Here is an 18,468-nt window from a genome sequence, read left to right on the forward strand (position 1 = left end):
GCATCAGTATTTTAATTAATATTACTACTTTTAAAGCTACCCAAGTGATTGTAAAGGGCAGCCAGGGATGCCTTGGACTATACTCAACTATTAATGAGGCAAAAATTACAAAACAATCAAACAGTAGGCTTTTGCTCAAGAGACTAACCAAATTAATTCTAAAAGGTAAACCAGGTAAACACTGACCAGAGCAAGACAAATGCTGCAATACTGTTTTTCTTCTCATATGAAGTATCGCTTACAGTCATACATTCTTATTTTTGAAATCCTCTTTTATTTAAAGCAAAACTTTAGAAAAAAACTGAAAAAACTTTGAATATTAAGTAGCAATATGATGAAAATGATCTAATGTTAGGTGAACAAAAGGAAAAATTTTGACTGCTGAACGAATTCAGATCTGAGGAGTAACTATTTTATAGGTCTTCTGAAGGCTTGCTCTTAAATAAAATGTAGGAATTTAAAAATAAGTAAGTATGGCTATAACATGATGAAAGCTAGGTATTATTTAGAGATCTTAAATGAAAACCTATTATGATACATTCAAGTATATGTGAGCCACTCTTTAATTAATTATATCCAGTGTAATTTCTTAAAGTCAACTTTACTCCTTTCACATACATCTGGTAGAGGAAAAATATCAACATATCATGCAGAAGCTGTCTTTTTTAAGCAAAATTTAGTCAGTTAATTCTCAAGGAAAATGTTTCCAACTAAAACTATGTCTAGTGATCTGCTGATGTTTTAAATTTTAATTCATTATTTATCAAGGTCATTCCTGTATTTTGTGATTTTTTTTTTTTAAAGTGCCTGTAGTGATAGAAACAAAAAGCTACAATTACACATGGACAAATAACCAGGATACTAAATAGTTTGAGATCTTACAGTAAGCTTTTGTCAAGATTTTAGTTTGTCACCTTAAGTGTATAAGGCAAATAGTGTATTTATTAACATTTTCATACACACACTGACTGATGGCATTCTTGCATAGGAACGATGAATGAATACGGAGGAATAGGGAAATAAGTTGGGTTTTACAATTTTAGCAAACCAAGCTGGTATATAATGCTCTAATATACCCCTGAGATTAAACTATTCATTTTTAGGTACCTTCTACCAAACTCTGAAAAAATATAAAACAACGACTGTGCCCAAGGAAGGTCCCTAAGTTTAAAACTTATTCTACTACACTATTAAACTGCTATTCTTTGAATCTCGTGTCTGACTTGATATTGAGAACACTAGAAACAAGCAAGGTAACATCTACGTTAATTTAAATTAGGCTCTAAAGAAGGTAGGAGTACACTGGGGGGAATCTTTCCATAAAGATACAATTACTGTTCCACTAAAAAGCTCAATGAAAATGTACAAAAATAAAATAAAAATGTTTCTCTGATATCACCACAACCTAAATTAGACCATTTCAACTATGAAATTTGAGGAAAAAAACGAACGAGGCTCCTTTCAATACTGTGATAAGAAGTAGAATTTGTATATATACCTAAAACAAAGAGAATTTCATCAGCAAGAGGTGAAGACTGTAACTATTAGACTTTCACCTGGAAACAAATACACCCACAGATACAGACACACACACATTCCTATACATACTTCAGCTACAAGTATGAATAATTCAGGGTATCATTTGGGAACAATGTATTCAATCCTACTAATACCTAGGGAATATCACACAATATAAAGAAATAACTTGACACAATGCCACTATATTTCCTGAGGCCAAAATATCCAAAGAATGGTAAAAATGACCCTAAGTTTGACTATCTTAGTAAGCAGTTTTTAAAATAAAACCAATTAGCCCCTTGGTAACATGTGTAAGTAAAGAAAATGGTAAAAAAAATTCAATGTATTTTTTGCTCCTAAATGTTTGAAAATTATAACGTATATCCCTGTTAACTTGAAAAACTGAGATCCTGTTAAAATACAGTTCAATATCCAACCATTCAAAAGCCTCAAAAAATGAACATGAAAGTGTCATATATGGCAGGAAAACCTGCTTTTCAAAAGAGAATTCAATTCTTTGTGTTAGTGTTCCCACTACCACTCCAATACTGAACACTGTCATAAAAAAAGGGGCAATTATTATTATCTTTAAGAAAGGTTACAAATATCTGAAATAAAAAACAAGAGTTGGCTCAAATGATTTTATTCTATTAAAATTAATCACCTAATATATTTTAACTTTAAGAACAGATACAAAAAAAAGCCATAATAATCCAAAAGTTAAACAGTACACAAAAATTAAGAGCAACAATATGAAATTAGAACAAAAGAAACTAGGTCATTCCACACATTTTTATTTTTTGTGCACTCTTTGACAAGTATACTATCTATTTTAGAATTGACTATGGTACCCAGATAAAATTCATGGGCTGCTAAATTAAAACTTAACACTTATTTCTTCAAAAAGAAAACTGAAAAGGCAGTTTGGAGCTAAGGGTTGTATGCTATATTAAAAATTATCCTCTGTTGCTGTCCCTTTTCCCATCCACCACCATCGCCTTAAGGGGCTACCTTGTAGTTAGATGGAAGTCCTTTGTAGACTTATGTTGGGGTTAGCAGTTTCTCAAATAAGAACACTGGAAAGCATCCTCACTCATCCCTTTCGCATTCCAATCCAGTCAGTCAATAAATCCTGTGAGTTTTATTGCCTAAATCTATTTCAGATCTGTCCCTTCTCCATGTTTACTACCAGTGTGTTAGCTTAAGCCCCTGTATCTTGCCTATGGAAACTGGCAATCTAAGTTCTTTTTCTGGCAACAGTATTCCCCTCTGCCCTGTCAACTATCATTCACAACACCAACAAAAGTTATTAAAATACAAATCTGATGTCAATTCACCATTTATAATCCTTATATTTTGTCCCCTGACTATAGGATAGAGTCCAAACTTCTTATCAAGGCACACTGGCCCTACTTACTTACCTATCGTTATCTGTCCTCATAATAAGCTATCTGATTTATTTTATTTTATTTTTTTAAATGTTTTTTTTTAAACTTTATTTATTTATTTATTTATTTATTTTTGGCTGTGTTGGGTCTTCGTTTCTGTGCGAGGGCTTTCTCTAGTTGCGGTAAGTGGGGGCCACTCTTCATTGCGGTGCGCGGGCCTTTCACTATCGTGGCCTCCCTTCTTGAGGAGCACAGTCTCCAGACGCGCAGGCTCAGTAGTTGTGGCTCACGGGCCTAGTTGCTCCGCAGCATGTGGGATCTTCCCAGACCAGGGCTTGAACCCGTGTCCCCTGCACTGGCAGGCAGATTCTCAACCACTGCGCCACCAGGGAAGCCCCTGATTTATTTTAGACAGCCATCTCTCTCGTGATGACCCTGTATTTTTGCATTTACTTTTCCTTCACCGGAGACGACCTTCTCCTAATTATTTTCCAACTTATTATAAGCATCAACTTCTACATAAGCAAGTGGTAATATTTACCTGGCCTGTCAAATGGTTATACCCTTCATTTTACGTGCTTTCATACCACATATTTTGTTTACAGCACACATCTCACTGAATCCTTGAAAGAAATCAATGCATCTGGAAAAATAATAAAAGGAAACAGTACAGAAGGGTATAAAAGAAGAAGTAAAAATTTTCCTTTGCCTCCTATCTCATTCAATAACTTTTAAACTGTTTTTAGTTCTACTGGTCACTTCCATAGTGATTAATATGGTTCTATCTATAGTTTATGATTATGCCAACTTTAAGAGATTTATTGATTCCTTCCTCCTTACAACTTTTATTTTATTTCTAATTTTTTTAGCAGCTATAACATTGGATATTATGCTTTAGCCCAACAGAATATCCTGCCAACTGCATTCTAGTAGTCCAATTTCCATGTCTATTTCTTCATCTCCTCCAGGACAGTGACTATTGTCTTATTTTGGCATTCTCAGAGCCTATAGTAAGAAGTAATATTCAATATATAAACAGAAAGTTTATTTTGACTCTGAGGTAGGTATGTCTAGGAAATGCAGTTGTAAGACAGCCTGGAGATAGATTATGAATTACTTTAAGGATTTATTTCCCTTTTAAATATTACAATCTGCAAAGGTGACAGAATGTTTTAACATGCTTAGATAGAAGCTGATCCTGATGTGTAAATACCTAAAAAATTGACTACATTTAGTTTTCATATTAAAGGCAGAGAAATGCCACATCTAGAAAATATAAAAAATAAATTTAAATAATATTTTCAGTCCACTGAATAACTGCACAAAATAAACTTTAAAACTTTTGTTACACAAATATATGACACATATGTTTATTGCTACTTGTTAGCTGTATGACTTTAGGCAAGATCTCCATGCCCCAGACTCAGCTATGAAATGGAGATTATAATGGTAGTTACCTCATCGAGTTGCTGTGAGGATTATACAAGTTAATTCATGTAAAGTCTTGAAACAGCACCTTCATATTATAAGAACTTAATGAATGTTAGTAGCTATTATTATTAAGTAAATATTTATGTCATTATTTACTACTGTTGCTACTGAGGAGTCTTACTTAGTGATTCTCACACTGAATTTGAACTGTTGCCAAACATTATTCAGATTTGGTTTTTTTTAAAGCTTCTTCCTGGACAATGTTTTTATATTATAATTAGAATAATCTGTTGAATTAAATTTGTTTCCTTTGAAGAAATCAATTCATGTATTTGATGTTACCGACACTACAAAACTGAAGCTATTTTAAGCAACTGTGAAATTTCTTTAGCGACTACAATTTCATGCATAGTTAGCTTAACCTCCATTTCATCCTTCTATGTTTTACACACCAGTAGCATTCTGCTTTTGATAGGCTAAAGCTTAAAATTTGACACTGTTTTGCATAATGCTGTTTAAGCTGACTTAAATTACTCTAAAGCTGGCTACAGAATTTCCATGTAAATTGAAAATAACAAAATGTTTCAATGCTCTTTTATCAGAAATAAGAACAATTATGTGACTTACTTAAAATGTTTGGTTGGGCCTTCAATAAAGCCAAATTCATTAATATATTCTTCAAAAACACCAAGTAATGGAAGCCATTAAAGTCTGTGGTAAACTGAGGAGTAAAGATTTGGTAACTTTAAACAGAAACTAGTAATGGGACTGTGTTATTAAATTTGTTAACCATAAATGCAAAAGGGGCAGACCTTCAGAAAGCCTGTCTGGTGTTTTACATTTAACTCATTTATTTTTCTACAGTAACTCTGTGAAGTAGGTATTACTATTAACATTTTCAAGATGAGAGGCAAAACAGTGTCGATGTTTAAAAACTTGGGGCTCTGGCGTCAGAGAGACTTGAGATGAAGCCAGGTTCTGGAACCAGTTTGCTGGGTAACGTCGGGCAGATTACACCCTAGTTTCCTCTTCTGTTAAATAGGGGTAATAGTATTTACCTTATAGAGCTGTTGTGAGGATTAAATAGATAACATAGGTAAACCACTTAATACATAACCAAGGTAAAAAAACACTTAAAGCTGAGCCAATGTAATTATTACAACAAAACTGAATATTTTTAAGGGAAATAAAATCCTTCTATCAAATACCTGAACTGTTGAGGTATTTTACAGAACCAGTAATGGTATAATTTGGTGATCTGCAGCCTAGGTTTCTACTGATATTCTGTGAATAAGACCAAGATGTTCCAAAATTCAAATAAAAGAAATCTCAATCTGTAGAGTCTAAAAAAAAAATTCACTTCTAAGTTTTTCTCTTCGAAATTTTCTTAAACCTTTGAAATCTGTTACTAAGTATTATATTAAAAATTGAGCTCCACTTTATCAATGGTTTTGAATACTTTTTAGTAGCAAAACCTTTTCTCTTCAAATGCAATCTTCCATATGGCATTTTAAAATGATCAAAATGCTACACATTTTTAAAGTACAAATTTGCAGTATTTTCCTTATTAAAAATGTGTCAACCAAGGACTCAAAAAGTTGAAATCTAGGGTTATGTTTGACATAATTTACTTTTGTATTTTGCTGCACTTAAGCAAGTAATTACAAATGGTCAAAGTTTTCATACTACTAATTATTTTATCATAAGATATTTCTTTTTGATTCAACTGATCCAAGAGCTTGAAAGTGGAATAACAGAAAATTTTGTTCCAAATTTTTATTACTGGCAAATCTAATAGTTCATGTTATATCTCTTATCTATTTTCTTTTACCCTATTTTTCCAATAGCAATAATTATTACGCTATCCTCTGAGTTCTCCAAATTTGCTGTCTCTTTCTTGTTTTTTCTTCATCAGCAAATCAGATACTACTACTACTACTGTCATCACCACCAGCCCCAAGTACTTACCTGGTAATTATTATATGCCAGGCACTATTTTAAGCAGTGTATGTATATTAACTTATTTAATCCTCAAACCACCTTAGGAGATAGGAACTATTACTACCCCCAATTTATAAATGAGGAAACAGGCACAGAGTGATAAGTAATTAGTCCAAGTTACCAGCTTGAGTAGCAGGGGATCTGAACCTAGGCAGTTTGGTTTCAGAGCCTGTGCTCTTAAGCACTACTCTAAACTCCCCCCCCCTCACCCCCCAATACAATCAAGACTGAATGAACAGCAAATTAAGTTGAAATAAGTTGCTTATTGGTTCATATATATGAGTAATTCGGCTAACTGGATTCTTTTCTCCCAAAAGGTACTCTGGTTTGGTAACTACCCAAACTTTCAGAATAGTAGTTCAGAGATAAAGTAGGTGTGAACGCAAAAGGATAGAAAGTACTAAAAACCAACTAAGTAAAAATAATCTGAAAGAAGAAAAAAGCATTGGGACTACAAGATCTTAAAAAGAACAGGTACTAGCTAAGGAAATAGGGGCATATAACTAAGGAGAAATACAAAAGTTCTACAGTAACAATGTCTGGAAGAAGCTGAAATCATTAAGATATGAAAACTTAAATGAGACAGAAAAAAAAGCACCTAGCTGACAACATCAAGTTCAAATTCACAGAACTGGGAAGATTATAAAAATATGAGAAAAATAACCCATTTATTGAAATACTACATTTAATCTTATAACCCTTAGAAAATAGAAGTTAAAAAATTCTTAACAGAATCAAAATGATTTGATTGTTTGTTCTCACAGGAAAATCCCAGGAAACTCTTTTAACTGGATGGTCATGTACTCCTTGAAAAAGTATCTATTAATGTTTGTGATCAGACTGGGAACACTAAAAATTTGTGCTAAATAATTAACATCTCTTATTTTAGATAGATATGGGAAGCTTATGGTATCCTTATAAATAAAATACAGAAATGAAAATTCTATATTTATAGTTAGATGAACAATTAATGTTACTAATAGATGACTGACATCATGAAGACAAACTTTCTTATTTTTTATATTTAGGATATATAAATGAAATACATGAAAAAGGTATTTAACAAGCATCTACAAAGATCAAGTATATTTTCAACATAATTTTTTTAAAAAATGACCTTTTTTAACTTGTTCTTAGCAAAAACAGCCTTATTCAAGGACAAAAACTTATGAAATACTGTAAGCTAAAGGCTGGGGATTCAGAAACATAAAACATAGTTCCAGACTTCAAAGAGCATAAAACATTGGGAGAGAAAAAAAGCCAAACAACAGATACAATATAGTGGTGGTAAGTGCAAATCAAGGGTATCCTCAAGTGCTTTGGGAATACAGAGGTGTAGCTAACATAACTTGGAAGGGCCAAGGGTAGTGGGTAAGGAGGAGAAATTGGGGAAGACTTCCCAGAATAGGGGACACTTGAGCTAAATCTTTAAAATGGCTCAAGGAGAAGTGATTTACTCTAGTAATTGAGGAAAAAAAAAATAGCCTGTTCTTTACCTAAGAGCTGCTTCATCCACCTGCTCACCAGTGCAAGTGGCAGCTAAAGGTTCTTACATTATTCCACAATCCTAGCTAATAACTGGTTAGTGACCCAACTTGAGCTAGTAACAATCCTTGTCTAAAATACTTCAAAATTGTAAATGGGGAAGAATTAGTCCTTTTCTGGTGGGAAAAGCTATAAGATAGAAGACTCAGGAACTGGCTGTTATCAATACTATGTTTTCCCACCACAAGGAAAAAGTCAGTCAGTAGTGAAAAGAAGAATGGTCCCTCCCATTCCATCTTAAGATTCTATATATAAAAAGCTGAAGTCACTTATCCTACTTCGTAAATATTAATAGCACCAAGAATTAAATATTTTTTTCTTTCATTAGTTTACCTTTTTTTACTTCAAGCTACAAATTAGTTCGCTCCTCATAATCCAGTCAACATCCTTACTAATGTTTGTAAACTGTACCTAGGTATGTATTTATGAGCAAAACTAGTTAAAACAGTAGTAAAATAGCTTACAAAAAAATCTCCTTCTAGGTAGTATTTGTGATGCTTACTTAGGTCCTTTATGATCAAAATGGGGGGTGGGGGGAGAGAAATAAGACCAAATAAAAAGAATAAAGGAATATCTATTTGCAGAATAAGGGATTTTGAAGACATTTTCTGCATTTATTATGAATAAGGGGTTTTTTTTTTTTTAACAGCAAATTTTATGCTTCTGCCTATCAAAGGCTAAATTCAGCCTGTTGAATGAGTAAATATTCGAAAAATGGTTAGCCTCATCCCTGGACAGACCTATAAAGCATGCAACTAAGCAAGAACTAAAATGAGTATTCAGGTAACATTTCTTTATTATAAATTGCCAAAACATTCCTGCATATAAACTACAATTTTTCTCTTCTAAAGAATTTATATTCCCAATGATTTACACACACACACGACCATGTTTAAGTATTTTTAATATTTTTGATGTAAGGCACTAGTCTACATACCGCATATTTTTACTTTTATTAAAGTAGGACTAAATTAAACTATAATTTCAAAATTAAGCCTTAAGCCAGAGTTGAATGAGACAGAAAAACTATTATATATATTGTTACCTATAATTATGTACCAATAATCCAGAGAGCAATACTGTACAGATTAAATCAAGTACCACTTCTATACGTGAATGCATTTTGCATCTAAATGGAGGCTTTTGCCCGACAGGCCTTACTTTTATATTTTCAGTACTATTTTAAGTGTTCTAGTTCCACTAGGCTTATTAAAAAAACCCATTCATTTATTTTGTACAACATTGTGCTAGCAAATGCTTAATGAGAAGTACATCTTACAGATTACGGGCAAGGACTTAAGAAAAAAACAATGGGTACAGTATAAAAGGTATATTAGGATACAGGCTCACTTGCACTTAGATAAAATAATCATTTCAGTTTGTAATTAGTTAGGCATATATTAAATGGTGGACTACTTGCCTACTATTATTGCTGAAGAAGCAACACATAGCTCAGTTAATAATGAAAACTGAACAGGAATATAATGAATTTGCAAAGTGTGTGACTGAAGTTTGGTTCCACTAAAATTATACCACAGGGACTTCCCTGGCAGTCCATTGGTTAAGACTCCGTGTTTCCACTGCAGGGGGCTCGGGTTCCATCCCTGGTTGGGGAACTAAGATCCCTCACGCTACACGGCATGGCAAAAAAACAAAAAAATTATACCATAAAACTGGTAATATTATAAAGAATTACTAAAGGGGCAATTAGTAAAAGCTTTTATATCCACTTGGTTTACAGTTTAGGCACATTTGATATCAGTCAAAGGGTAGACTTTCTCAACTTACCCTTAATTACAAAGCGGATGTGTGATAAAGATTATTTATTATAAAACACCCCTTGTTATTCAATCCTTGTAAGTTTGGTGTCTCACAAATAATCATTGTTAGCTGAGTAGTTGTACAGACCATAGAATAATCGCTTAAAGATGAGAGGATGAATCACACTTCAGCAATTTGTCCCATGTGAATATGTCATTGATAAAACAAAACAAGAGGGAAGGGTCCTACTAAACTAGTTAGGTCCTAGGTCTTAAATCTATTTAAAATCAAGTTTTAAAAACTTGTTTAGATTTTATTTACTTGCAATAAAGACTAACTTATATGTATGGAAATCTTCTAAACATTAAAATATATCATTGGTATATGTGAACCAAGAAAATGAAAAACATGGAAGACTTGGAAGCCATTTGTGGGACACAGGAATTTCAGGTTTACAACTGAGAAATCAAGTGTAAATTCTGGTTGAACACTAACATGGTGAAAGCTTGTCAGCTTGTTTTTCTTACAGAACTAGAAAACTGTACTCAGTGTTAGAAGTAAACCTTTACTACCTAATAATAAGATACAATTACTGTTTGAAAGCTTTACAAACCATAATGCCTCAAACAGGATTCAGTAAGTAAAACTGAAAGAATATTAAAAGAAAACAAAGCAGAGAGATGCTAATATTTTCTTTTTCTCAAACACAGGGACCTCATTAATTCAGCTTTATTTGGATGATATAAATGACCTTTTCAGTCTACTTTATAAATTAAAGAAGTCTAAGGGTTTAGTGAAAAGATTTAAAAATTGAGCAAGTTTACTATTAATTTGAACAGTGGGTAAAACAGTAGCAGATTTTACTGGATTGTTAGAACTACCTATTCTTGGCTGTTTTCAGGTGTTAAAGGTGAGATTAGGTATCAGGAAACATTAGTTATAGATGTGCAAATTGTAACAGATCATATTCTTTGTTAACCAGATTAAAAGTTATAATTTATCGTTGACAATTATGTGCAGGGTAATAGGTGCTTTACTTTCATCTCAAATTTCATTACAAGACTGGCTTCTTATTACAAATGAATAAAAGCATCTAATTAATTATTATTTGGCTTTATGTGGCCAGAAGTTAGGAAGACCGGATAGATTTACAATCTAGGCATGCTATAGTAATTCTGCTTCCCTTCTGCTGGACAACCATGGTAGGATGGTATATCAATCTGTAACCATACTTTTCCTCTCTATTTGCTTTGATTGATCTAATGGGTCTGCAAGAAATCAGTTGAGTTTCTAAAACTACAAAATGTAAAAGCTAAAGACTTCTTTATATTTAAGTTGATTAAGCAATATAACATTTTACCTTATCTCAACTAAACCACATAATGGAAGAGAGATACTAGAAAACAATACCTTTTTGGTTTCAAATTGTGCTTCTTCCTGACAGCATCCTCTACAGTCAGGATCCAGTTGAAGAAGGTTGAACTGTCCAAGAAGATCACAGGAGCTGCAGAGCAAGTTGCTGGAGAAGCCTAACTCTCTGCAAGACTCTGATGAAAACTCTGCCCCGAACGCAGAGACCTGAAAACAAAAAATGAGGAAAAAAACCCTCTTAACTTCATGTTTACATTACAAAGCTTCCAAAACAGGAGAAACTAGGGTTGTCAAAATCTAACACACTAAAGACAGTTAGTGAAATGCCTCATTTGGAGACAAATTCTTAATTATTTTTATACTTTATAACTTTATATGAGTCTTTGGTTCTTCCCACATTCCCAACGAATTTTTTTCTTAAAAATTTGTCATAATGCAGCTTGGCTAAAACATGGATTAACAAAAAAGATCATATATTATTTCTTTATGATATATATATTACATATTTTTTGAAGAAAAATGAATTTCCATTTCATTTTAAGAACTTAGCACCTGTTCATATGATGTATGGAGTAACATTAACTTCTAGGTCCCTACTACACCCTACAAACTCATCTTCATTCACATCTAGCAGGGGAAGGGTACAGAAAGGGATGAAGTGGGGGAGAGCAGGAGCACATCAAAAATAAAACTTTGGGGTTTAGGTGCCAGTTCCACCACTTACAAGATGTGTGACCCTGGGCAAGATAACCTCCCTGAGTTTTAATTTCCTCACTGATAAAGCAAGAAACTTCCCACATAAAATAGACTGCAGTAAAGATTAAATGAAATGACTTATGTAAAGTAACCAAATACAATGACTGGCAAAAGCAGGTTTCCAAAACTATTCTCTTCTTTTATCCATTCTTCTCTCATGTCTCAGTGAGTGTGGTATACCTACATCTGTCTAAGGTCAATCCCTGTACCTCTGCTTTAACTTCTGTCTTCTGCCATCTCCACAGGGATTTAATTTCATTGATAACTCATATCTTCAGTGTACCCAAGACCCATAGTTCTAACTGCTCTCCCCACATTGTTATTTCTGAATTGTTACTACAGTCTGGTTTCTGATCCCACCACACCACTCAGCTAAACTTGCCAAAAATCACTAAATGCAATGGCATTCAAAACTTTTCTGCTCCAGCTGCTTCTTCCATGGCTTTCCCTCTCCTTCTTCTGCTATGCATCTCTTAAGTGCTGTTGTTTCCCATTTCTATTCTTGGCTCTCGCTTTGCTTTGCATACTTTCTATAGAGAATTGCATCTTTTCCATGGCTTCAAATACTCATTTATTGAAAACTCCCAAGTCTTTTTAAGTGTCAAGTTTCCAAAGCCAACAGCCTACCTGAGATCTCATTTAGATGTAGTACAGGCACTGTAAATTCAAACTCTCCAACAGTGAAACATCTTTTCTCCTTAAATCTATTCCTTCCAATGTATTCAGTATCTTGGCAAAATGACACCATTTTCCCTGACCACCTAGTTGCCCCGGTCAGTTCATCCTAGACTCCACACTCTTCACCATTCTTACAATCAATCAACTTGTTTGTTAAAAAACAAGTTTTGACAATTCTGTCTCTTAAAGAGCTCTCAAATCTTTTCCTGCCTCAGTGGATTAAATGGTCAGCTAGTCCTATCTCTCATTACATCTCCAATCCCATTCTACTTTTCAGCTATAATGAATTCCTATAGTACCTGAGAATATAAAACCCCTCCTCAAATGTACATTTGCTCATACTTTTCTACTCTAAGGCTCTTTTACACTTTTCCACCTTGTTAAATTCTACTTATTTCTGAGAACCCAATTGGTATATCAGTCTTCTTAGGAAGCCTTCTCTGAAAAAAATCAGATCCCAGTATTTAGCCATTGTCTTTTCTGAGAACGAAATTTATGCACAGCTGTAAAGCAGCACCACTCATGACACTGTACTATGTAAATCTAGGATTGTCTGATTCCCCGGTAATACTGTAACTCTTTCAAGGGCAAGCATTAAGTTATTTCTCTGTATTTCCAGCACTTGTGCTAATTCTCCTGTGTGTTAAGCAAATGAATTGGTCAAAACCACAGCCTCAAGTAGGGGGAATTTCAGATGGTTTGACTGTGACTGGTTGATCTTCTAGACCAAGGGTCTGCAAATTTTATGTAAAGGGCCCCGTAGTAATTATGTCAGGCTTGGGTGGCTATATAGTTTCTGTTGGAACTACTCAACTCAGCTACTGCAGCACAAAAGCAGTCACAGACAATAATAAATGAATGGGTGTCTGTGTTCCAATAACACTTTATTTACAAAAACAAGGCTTGCTGGATTTGGCCCACCAGCTGACTAATCATGCAGATTAAAACCCAATGGCATATCCCAACGTGAAAAACTTTAAGTACTGCTGGCATACTCTTCCAAAATGCTGATCATCCCATTGACCTAACAGTAAGTCAACATCCTAATTTGATACCATATACATATATCTTTTACCTTATCTCAGTAATAATGTGGACTGTATATCATAATATATCAAAATAGATCAAGTATCCCAGTCTAGTGGGAGGGACTTAAGACTCTTGCTACTATACTAGCATTTTGAGTAATTTATTTACTAGTAAAGTGATCTGCTTAATCAATTTCACAGGTTAATTTCTATTTTTCCAAAGACAGCCACATCAATATATACACATCATCCCCCCTGTGACTGGCAGTCCTCCACTGAGGAGTGGGAGTCTATGTTCCCTCCCCTTCAACCTGGGCAGGGGCTTGTGACTGTTCTGACCAACAGAGTGTCAAAGAAGTGATACTACATGATTTCTGAGGGTAGGTCATAAAAAAGGAAACAATCTCTGCTTGCCTAGTGCCTGCAGGTGCTGTTATCTGTCTCTCTATAATACTTGACTTCGGAATTTAGCCACCATGCTGTAAGGCAGCCTAAACTACAGAGAGAATGTAGAGAGAGGCCCATGTAGAGAGCACCTGAGGTCTCCAGCTGATAACCAGCATCGACTACTAGACATGTGAGTAAAAAGCCTTCACATTTTAGTCTTTCAGTCTCAGGCGGAGGTCTGAGACACCATGGAACACACAGCCATACTGCTGTGCCCTGTCTGAATTGCTGACCCATAGCAATTTGAAAGCAAAATAAACAATGGTTTTACACCACTAAATTTTAGGGTGATTTGTTTTGTAGCCATGGTAACTAAAACAGGTGATAAAAATGAAATAACTTTGAAACTGTGAACTGCTTAACAAACATAAGAAATTGTTACCAAAGCATGTTTTATAAAACAAGAATCTCAAATGTATAATCATGGGATCATAATACTTGGTTTTATTCTGGCATTTACTGAGCACCTACTGACAGGTAGCATGAACATGCAAAACATGTATTTGAGTCTGATGACAACTTGATTCAAATATCAGCACAGAGCAACCTTACTTCTTAATTTCTGAATACGAATAATTACCACTTACTTCACAAAGTTTTGGGAATTAAAGGAGAAAAAGTACAGAAAGCATCTTGTATCCTGCCCAGTACACAGTGAGTACTTAATAAATTTTAGAATTATTCCCACCTTCCACTGTGAAAGCACACTTAAAAACTACAAAACACGACTTATTTTTAAGTCATTATATTAGACATGGGATAGAGATAAGCGTAGGGGAGATATAATGTAGCTTTTAAATTTTTTAAAATAAATTTATTTATTTATTTGTTTTTTTAATTTTTGGCTGTGTTGGGTCTTTGTTGCTGTGCACCGGCTTTCTCTAGCTGCAGTGAGCGGGGGCTACTCTTTGTTGCGGTGTGCAGGCTTCTCATTGTCGTGGCTTCTCTTGTTGCGGAGCATGGGCTCTAGGCACGCAGGCTTCAGCAGTTGTGGCTCACGGGCTCTAGAGCGCAGGCTCAGTAGTTGTGGAGCACGGGCTTAGTTGCTCCGCAGCATGTAGGATCTTCCCAGGACCAGGGATCGAACCCGTGTCCCCTGCATTGGCAGGCGGATTCTTATCCACTGCGCCACCAGGGAAGCCCTAGAATGTATCTTGAGTTCCATGAGTGAGCTACTTTTTTCTCTTATATCATTGGTTTTGCAGACTTAAGGCTTTGAATCTAAGAACATCAGAACATATTTTTAAGCACTTCATAGGTAAGTACCAAATTCTAAATAATATAGAAGAGTTCAAAATTATAAATTATGCCCACCCACCTTTTTATTACCAAAAAGTAATGAACAGCATTTAAATGTGCACAGTAAGGCCAAATATTAAATTTTATTGTTGTTTTATTATTATTTTTGGCCACACTATGTGGCTTGTGGGATCTTAGTTACCCGACCAGGGACTGCACCCGCGCCCTCACCAGTGAAAGCCTGGAGTCCTAACCACTAGACCGCCAGGAAATTCTCCTAAATTTTAAAATAATTAGCCACCCTTCTAAGAAAGACATAGATTTTAAGGACTGGGTGGGATAACCCTGATTGGGATAACCACTTAACAGTTTATGACTTCTCCAATTCAAAGTAGGATTGACAGGCTAAGAGACTCCTTTGCATTAGTCACTGATTTATTTTTCTGATATTACTGAGTTCTTTATAAACATAAGGGTTGTTGGCTGGGAAGCTGTAATAACTATAATGTAACATCACCTTTTCAGGCAAAAGCCTGGTATAGCTATACATTTTATTACACTTATACATTCACATGATTAGCTGTCTCTTAACCGGTCTTTACTCAGAAAACTCAGGTTTCTCATGTAATAATTCTGAATGGATTTTAAATCTGAGACAAAATACATGGGTTTACAGACGAACCCCATGAAAACAAATACCAGAAACACAGCCTTTATGGCAAGCTCTTACAAAGCACCAGACACTTTGTTAAACACTTTACATCACTATTCTATTTAATCTTATCCCCCTATGATAGGGGTATTATCCTCATTTTATAGAGAAGGAAACAGAGGCTTAGGACAGTTGAGGTAATCTATCTTAAGACGATACAACGGACATTAGACGGCAGCATCAAGATTCTAATCCTGGCCTGCCCTCAAAACCCTTAACCACTGTTATTAACTACCACCTTTCACAGAATCCATGATGCACCATTACTGTATGTACCATTAAAAATAACAAAAATACTGACACTTGTGCCACCCATTGAAATAAGACCAATCCAGATGTTAACTTGTGAAGAAAAGGGGGTAGGCGTAGGGGATGGCGTGTGGTGTCTCAGAATCAATAACACATAAAATCATTTTATACTGCTTCCAGTACAGTGCCTTTCTTTTTAAATTAATTAATTTATTTTTGGCTGCATTGAGTCTTCGTTGCTACACGCGGGCTTTCTCTAGTTGCGGTGAGTGGGGGCTACTCTTCGTCGCAGTGCGTGGGATTCTCATTGCGGTGGCCTCTCTTGTTGTGAAGCATGGGCTCTAGGCGCATGGGCTTCAGTAGTTGTGGCTCGCGGGCTCTAGAGTGCAGGCTCAGGAGTTGTGGCGCACGGGCTTAGTTGCTCCGTGGCATGTGGCATCTTCCCGGACCAGGGATTGAACCCGTGTCCCCTGCATTGGCAGGTGGATTCTTAACCACTGCGCCACCAGGGAAATCCCTACAGTGTCTTTCTGAAAGAAGTAATATGTATGAGCTGAATGAAGAATTGAGTATCACTTAGTTCTGGGACACTCTAGAAAACAGCTCCCTTAGGCTATACGCAAATAGTTTTTCCTAATGCTTAAGCATACTCAGAATGTATTTTCAAGTAAATCATTTTATATCCTCCCCGTTGTCACCTCATTGGAATATTGATAACTATGTGTTGCTACTAACTTTAATTAGAGCTATTCAGAGGCACAGACAGTAATAAAAGCTCAGCCTGTCTAGTCTGAGGACTCAGAGGTGTGAATTAACAAAGTAGGAGCTAAGTCTTCTGCCGATACCAGTAGCTCAACCTCAGGGCACCAAGAAAGTCTTCCTTCATTCCCTTTTTATTCATTTGTCAGGTTCCAAAGCTTTGGCTTATTTTTATTACTGCCAGCTACTTATTCCACCTGGCCTTTCTTCCCCCTCAGGCTAACTGTGAAATGCAGTTTTTCTAATTTCTTAAGAGTTTTCCAACAGTCCTCTGTACTTCTCTTTTCATTTTCAAGATTTTATTGCCTTCTTTTCTTAAAAACACTAGTCATTACAGAAGAAAGAGACAGGAGTAAGCTTTAGAGAAGTTAAAACAGTTCAACAAAAAGGTGAATTGCTCAGACCTCCCTTTCTAAATATTTTCGGTCATTATGTGTTTGTTGGAGTGGGTGGGGTTCATCACTGTTCTACATAACCTACTACAGATATCTAAATGACTTTGATAGCAAGGAACAAACACTAATGAACTAGAAGGCCTTTCAAACATCTGAGGGATTTAAATGTACACGTGAGGCACAATAAAAAGATATATAAAAGAAAAGTGGCCCCTGTATTCTCTTTGGCTACACTCGGCATGGGAATGGAGGGATACAAACCACACACAGAGCTTTGGTGCAGTTGTGAATCTGTAATACAGCATAATGTATGACGACAGAATATGTAAGGGAGAGGGTATATCAGACTTTGCAAATCTGGAAATGGGATGTAACTTAAGCCTTGCATTTTATCTAAACACCTTACTTTAGGTCTGGTGAGAGAAAACATGGTATGTGAGAGGTACTAAAATGACCCCAATTTTCCACCTCTACCATTTTGCTCTCCCAGTAGAGGTAAATGCTGGGAATTAAGCCTGGAGAGACAAACAAGTAAGTATTAGGTCAAAGAGGCCCTGTTAAGGCACACTGAAGATAGACTTCACCTTTAAAGCAACTGAGAGCCATTGAGGAGTTTTAACAATGACCGACCTAAGTTTGAGAAAGATGACTTGGATGCACTGCAGAGACTGAATTAGGAAATGGGGGAAAATGAGATCAGGAGACCAGTTACAGAAGCTGTTGTGGCAATCCCAGGCAAGCAAAGATGGGGCCTGAATTTAGGTACTACTTGTGGAGGTAAAATTAAATGAACTGGCTTGGAGATTTTTAAGGGTTTAATGGCTAACTGGGGTCAGAGAGTGAAAGGAAAGAATTTAAAATGAATAATTTCTGGCTTGGGCAATTGGGAAGCTGGCAGAAACAACTGCTTAGATTCTGATAATTAAAGGGCGAACTAGGAGGCTGTTATGTCTAAGGAGAGAGAGGTTGGTGGCCTAAATGAGGGATTAATAGTAAGTGGATGAATCTGAGAGATATTTAGGAAGTAAAATCAACAAGACTTGGTAATTACCTGGATGTGAGGTATGTAAGAAAAGGTAGGAGTCGAAGATGAGACCCAAGTTTCTGGCTTGAATTCTGTGGATGGTCACTTTGGTAGATTGTTTAATGGGCATAAATTCCTCCTACCTTGGTATGTACACTTCTTTGCA

General features: G+C 35.5%; 1 protein-coding gene across 2 annotated transcripts in view; it reads right to left on the reverse strand.

Annotated features, from left to right (window-relative positions):
• Positions 1-18,468, reverse strand: part of SELENOF (selenoprotein F) — a 37,172-nt gene that overhangs the window by 16,910 nt on the left and 1,794 nt on the right. For both annotated transcript variants that reach the window (XM_036830073.1, XM_036830070.1), the window contains exon 2: positions 11,055-11,222. In XM_036830073.1, the coding sequence (XP_036685968.1) occupies positions 11,055-11,222 (168 nt within the window). The remainder of the gene's footprint in view (positions 1-11,054; positions 11,223-18,468) is intronic.

This window comes from Balaenoptera musculus, chromosome 1, assembly GCF_009873245.2.
Source record: "Balaenoptera musculus isolate JJ_BM4_2016_0621 chromosome 1, mBalMus1.pri.v3, whole genome shotgun sequence".
Lineage (NCBI taxonomy): Eukaryota > Metazoa > Chordata > Mammalia > Artiodactyla > Balaenopteridae > Balaenoptera > Balaenoptera musculus.